At 40.5% G+C, this 6,051-nt stretch overlaps 1 protein-coding gene across 4 annotated transcripts in view; it reads right to left on the bottom strand.

Annotated features, from left to right (window-relative positions):
* Window positions 1-497: 497 nt before the first annotated feature.
* Window positions 498-6,051, bottom strand: part of TGH (SWAP (Suppressor-of-White-APricot)/surp domain-containing protein) — a 190,234-nt gene continuing 184,680 nt past the window's right edge. For 2 of the 4 annotated variants that reach the window (XM_087699068.1, XM_087699071.1), the window contains exons 17-18: window positions 2,830-3,109; window positions 1,574-2,096 (exon numbers count right to left, since the gene is read on the bottom strand). In XM_087699068.1, the coding sequence (XP_087555194.1) occupies window positions 3,026-3,109 (84 nt within the window). In that variant the 3' untranslated portion in view covers window positions 1,574-2,096; window positions 2,830-3,025. Of the gene's footprint in view, window positions 1,339-1,573; window positions 2,097-2,829; window positions 3,110-6,051 lie in introns of those variants that run through there. The other 2 variants (XM_087699070.1, XM_087699069.1) reach the window with 2 other exon arrangements.

Genomic DNA, 6,051 nt, shown 5'->3' with positions numbered 1-6,051 from the left:
GCAATTAGAGAATGTATCCTTGTAACATTTCCTTCAAGAGCTTTCTAATAACATACCACACAAAGGGTTATTTAACAAAAACTTGATAGTTTGGCATAGCCCAAGGCCAATCTTGGACCATACGAACCTACAATACCCAAGCCATGTGCCAATTCCTAAGCTGATACGAAATGCCTCCTTGTGTAGCTGGAGTACTATGAAGCTGTCCTTTGGCCATGGCAAGCTGTCAAGCTTTTGTCAAAAAACCCATCATGCTGCATATTTGTGGACTCATTCTCTTCAAACATGTACATTTCTCTAGTATGCGGGTTTCATAAAACCTCTTGATGTGTAGGAGAAGATTCTTATGAAATCCACATGCTAAGAGAGTCCTATGAAACTCTTTTATCTTCCAAAATGTACATTTTGTTGGGCATCATCAAAGTTGATATGCCCAAGCACACAAACCCTAATGTATATACATTCTGAATCAATTATTCAAGAGCACTCCAAAACAAATGCTATATGAGAGGGTTTTGGCAAAAGAGGTTCCCTATTAACTCCTCAATATTAAAGTTGAGAGTTTTGCAGCATTAGAAGTCATATATAGAGATTTTCAGGTTTGTTCAGATGATATATTTGCAAATATGAAGAGCTGCTTCAACGCTAATGTTTCGAATCCAATATTTGATTGTCCTTTAGCACTCTTTGATCTTTATCTAATTATGTCTTTCAAGCTTTTGTGCATAAGCTTGCAATTAACTTGAAATGGAGAAGAAAGGTGCCTGATTTTGATGATAAACAAGAACTTAGCCCAGATAAGTGGTGAAAGCAAGAAACTTCTGATAACAAGGCGGACATAAAGGCTGGATCAGTCCACCTGTAGATCTTCGAAATAAGTCTGCTTAGCTTTTGGTCTCCATGTTTTTTCCCCATGGTGGAAATCTTTAGTCCTGTTTTTCTTTTATACACAAGGTTACTTGATTTAGGTTGTCATTGCAATATCAAACATATTATGAATAGATGAAAACTGTTTTCATATGTCACCTGCATATAAAGACTTGCAAGCATTCACTGCCACTTATCAAGATTCATCATGCACAGAAATTGGACTCTGGCACATTTGTCTATTTAGGATCACATATGATTTGGCCCTTTCTTTTGTATCTCTTATGTGTCATTGAAGTCCGTAACAGGGCTTAATTTCCAGGAACACTAAACATTTTGTTTGGCCACCTCATCTTCATTTCCAGGAACAGCAAACGTTTTGTTTGAAGCTTTTTGGCTGAGTTGAAATTTCTGCTTTCTTTTCTCCTCTTATTGTTCCTTTCCTGGAATCAATTGCACGATAGCCACTCTCTGCACTTGTAGCAGGCATTTGTTAAAAGGAAAAACTTGACAGCCAAAGCTTCAGGTCACTCTACTTTATGATCCAGAGAATGCAGGCTTTTTTCTCTCCCTTAGAATTGGTGGGAGACCATGACATGCTTGATTTGTTGCATGAAACTGTGTAGAAAAATCTTCTTCTAATGTCACACATCAAATGCACGAATAAACCAGTTCTGGAAAAATCGTAGGATCTTTAACACAATGGTTCAAGAGGAAGGCTGAAAGAAGGTTTTTTGTGTATTCTCCTCAGGGAAGAAGAGTTTCCATTCTGCAAGTGTTAAACTTGCACTTCAGGCAGGAAGAGACACATTGGCAATTTGCTTGAGGATAGCCTCAGAATAGCCACTGTACAAATGCTACATTTCAAGAATCTTCAGAAACTCACTTTTTCATAAGCAATAATACATTTGTTTGATTGAACTTGTTGCCTCCAAAGATGGCAGACTTCTAGCCTTTCCACAGGCTCAAAGATTCTGGGGTTCATACACCTTGGGTTAGGTATAGAAAGCTATGTGGTGGAGACACTCTCCAAAACTGAAGCTCCCATTGAAGCTTTAAATCTGGCAGAGACTTTTGCAACTAATAGAAGACTCACAATGGATGCTGGGAACAAAGTCTTTGATTAACGCTTTACATCTCACACAAAACCTTTCTAAAAATCACAGTGGCTGCCTCCCACTATTTTGTATGGCTCTAGATGAGACTCGTCTTATGTTGCTGTGATATATCTGCAATGTAAAGACATATAGCCAACATTATTGGATCCTGCCTGCCTCACAGGTAGGCTCATTAAAATTATTCGATGACACTATAGCAAACATGATGCTCTTGCCCACTTACTCTTGTACTCCATTCATATTATAAAGTATTCTTAATTTGTCTGTCACTAGGCCAATTTCTATATGTAATTTCCCTGTGTAAGTTTTACAGTAACCTTTATAAGCATTCTTAAAGTTCAGCCTACTGGAGTAACATCCTTAACAATGCCTGCTAGCACTAATTCAGATAGTCTCAAAGAAGCACAATCCAACATGTGTATGCCTGTAATAAAAATTCTGTTGGGAAGCTTTTTTAATAAAACAGTGTACACAACAACCAACTGGTGAACACAAAAAAATGTTACAAAACATTTACAAGAGAGAGAAGCGTGACACATCCCAACCAAAGTCACCACATCATACATCTTGGACAGGGAAATGAAACAATATCAACTTCAATGATTAAGAACATGATCTGTCTGCTTTTAGTGTTGAGCAAGTACTGAAACTGAATGAAGGCTGATTCAGTAAAACCAAGACACAGAGACAGATACAAAGACACCACACACTGACTGTGGCTCTGGGAAGAAGAGGGGCATCCACAGAGAGAGAGAGAGAGAGTTACCCATAACAAAAAGAAAAAAAGGAGAGGTTGAGCCACAATTCCAGAAACCTATGTATTGCTCTTGCTACATCATATTACCTGTTGTCTGACACCTGATGATATTGTGACGTTGATAGTAATCATTTGTGTGATCTTAGCATTTCCTTGCTGCCTCGCTTTCTCTGCTGCTTCCTGCTGTGATGATTACTGTTTCTGACTCCTGTTATCTAATACTTTACGCTTTTGTGATGATGATTGTGCTTTTGTGAGAATTGTCCTTGCTTTCCAATTTCTACTAATCGCTGTTGCTGCCTCGTGATCTGTGATGCTTCCTGCTTCTATGATGCTTGTGTGGTTTACGTTCCTTACTTCCCTTTCTCTGCTCACAAGCATCAAACCAGTTAACAAACTTACAGGAAGAACGACAAACAGTTCATTAGGGATTCTCTAGAATGTAGAACCCCTTAAAAACTGACTTTTAAAATGACTTAGTATAGTTTTTGCACAGAAGGAACTAGAATGTGACTTGTTGGAAGTGGAGAATGTGCATAATTGAAGAGACTGTAGAAAGAAAGAAAGCTGAAAAGTGTATTTATGTCTACAAAGTAGAATAAAGAAAACATGACTGAAAATGAAACATATAGCTGGGAACAATACAGATATAAAGGATCAATATCACCCCATTTTTTGTCCTTCATGGGTCTATTTAACATAAATACGCTAAGGGGCTGGGGCTGGACAGCCTGATGGCATGCCAATATCATTTGCATCCTCCAATGATACTTGAAGAGGGAGTCAGGACTGGCGAACTGGTGCACTTTGAATTTCTGTGTGGCTTTGTCCAAGGTGACTCCCTGTGGTGGATCAATATGTCTATGCAGGTGTTCTCTCCAGTATCCAACGCAGCTGCAGCTCTGAAAACTCTGTAAGAATGTGTTGACCTACATCCCTAAGGTGCTTCCCTTGCGACTGTCAAGAGGACCGAGGTGCTCTCTCTATAGGCGGACCTCTGCATGTGTGCATGAGAGAGAGAGAGAGAGAGAGAGAGAGAGAGAGAGAGAGAGTCCAATACAACACTTAAAAGGAAAACCCAGCACCCTAGGTAGTGGTCCAAATCCCTCTTCGAATGGGCACAAGAAGCACTTTTGGGTCTCATTGTAGCACCTGCAATATTCCCAAAAATCCCCCCTTCAAAGCGTTTGTGGACGAGATCTAAGGAAAGAAGTTGCTACTATTGAACCCATCCCTCGAGCCTAAGAGTATGACTAACCATCAGCATCTCCCACATCATGGTTAGAGAGGCCCTTGTAATTGATCCTCTATTTTGGGCATTGGATTTTACTTGACATAATCTTATGAAGTGTCCTATAGTCAACACAAAGCCACATACAGCCATCTTTTTTCATCAATAAAGTTGATCAAGCCCATGGTGAACTACTGTATTTTATAAACCCGATTTATAGACATTTCTTTGTTTGACTTTTCACTTCCTCGTATTGTGCTTGGATAAGCTTACAAGGCAATTTGGAAAGTGTGGGGGATGCCCAATCAATTCCATCGGATAGTTTGTATGTCTCCATTCAATTGATAGCCCAACAGTCAAATCACTAGAAAACACATATTCAAATTCATTCAACAAAAAAACCAAATCATTTTTACCACTAGGCAGAAGGACAAAAAATCTTTTTATCTATTTACAAAGCAGAAAAGGTTTGTTGAGTAGGTAAATTTCAAACAAATACCTCACACTCTTGTCTCTCCATTAACAATTGCGACTTAAGTGAACAAATTAAGAGAGAATTCAAGACATCATGTTCAGCATAAGGGAGAATTCAATGCATCATGTGTTAGGCACCCTTAGAGCTGCACTGCGAACATCCTTACCTTATGTTTAGTGAAAACAGCCTTCCTTTTGGGAAAGGGGTGGCAATGACCTGATTTACACTAATATGGCAAGAATGAAACTCATGTGAACTGAAATTGCAACATTACCACTTAATCTTGGACAATGGACAGCCCCTTTGCCCCAAAATTGGCACCCCTTGTAGTATTTTTAAATCTTGTATTGCAATTTGGATAGATTAGACCTAGATTCCTTGAATCTCCTTCACTATACAAATGCCTCTTACTATTACAAATGGCCAGCATGCCTTCAAACCAATTTGCCCCTTGGTTTGCTTGGGGATGCCTACGATCAATCAGCCCTTTATTCATTTCAGCATTTGTCTATTGGAGATTTCCACATTCTACTACCTCTTTTCTCACTCTCCCTCTTCACTTATGTTCATTTTTTTCAATCTTGTCCATATGAGAGAATGAGTCTTGGTTTTTGGGATACAAAGGCTTGGTAACCTTCGTGTATAGTACAAGCACATTGTGCATGTGAACGCACCCTTTACGTGCCCTAAGTATAAATACATTTTATTCTTTGTGTAGCCAACACATTGTTGGTACACTTTTATCGTCTTGTACTTTCACTCTGCTCACACTCTCTCAAAGCTATCACACTCACTCGTTCACTCCTCGACTTGCGTCCCTATCGCTTCCAACAACTGGTATCAGAGCCAAGACTCTGCACGCTTCCCAAGATTCAAGCAACAACTGTTGGGCTTGCAGTAGTAGGTGTGCAGTAGCTGACGGCAAGTAGAAGACTTGACAGCTGGGCAACTGCAGATCGAAGGGAAGGACTAGGCGGGACCAGGATCAGGCGAGGTGCTGAGCATGTGGCGACCAGCAGGCAGTAGTTGCAGCATGGAGCAAGCAGAGCCAGCGGACACGACAATTCAGCACGTAGGCGACTGGGCGACAGGCGCCGTGTCCAAGGGCGGCCAACGCGAGCAGGCAGGAGTTGACGCTAGTTGCCGGCAGCAACGGGTGCGACACGCAAACGGGGACTAGGCAGGAGCCGACACCACGCATCAGCCACGCAACCCGCTTGACCCCCTGACGACCCACGTCAAATTTTTTTTGGGTTAAAAATAAAAAATTTTCAATCACTATTTACTTCTTAGCTGCAGTTCACACACCGGAGGCATAGGTCTCAATTCTGTGCAAAATCGAGCCTAAAATTTGGGACGTTTCCTAGATTCATGCCTGTCAGTGACTTTTGGGTCAGAAATTGTAGACATCGCGAGCGGTGACCTCAATAAAATTGGGGATTTTGCCAATTTTGTCAAAATTTCCTGACATTGGATTCTAGAAATTTGGGGCTTTTCATGTATTGGCAAAGCTTTACTTAGTTGGGTCAGATTGACTGACATTAATGCAAACTTGGACTTGAAAATTTGGGAATTTGCGCAGATTTGGGTAAATTTCTGCATC

The sequence above is a fragment of the Lygodium microphyllum genome, chromosome 18 (genome assembly GCF_053477565.2).
Source record: "Lygodium microphyllum isolate KBCC chromosome 18, Lygodium_microphyllum_v1.1.10, whole genome shotgun sequence".
NCBI classification, from domain to species: Eukaryota; Viridiplantae; Streptophyta; class Polypodiopsida; order Schizaeales; family Lygodiaceae; genus Lygodium; species Lygodium microphyllum.
This window is presented reverse-complemented; position numbering and strand designations above follow the sequence as displayed.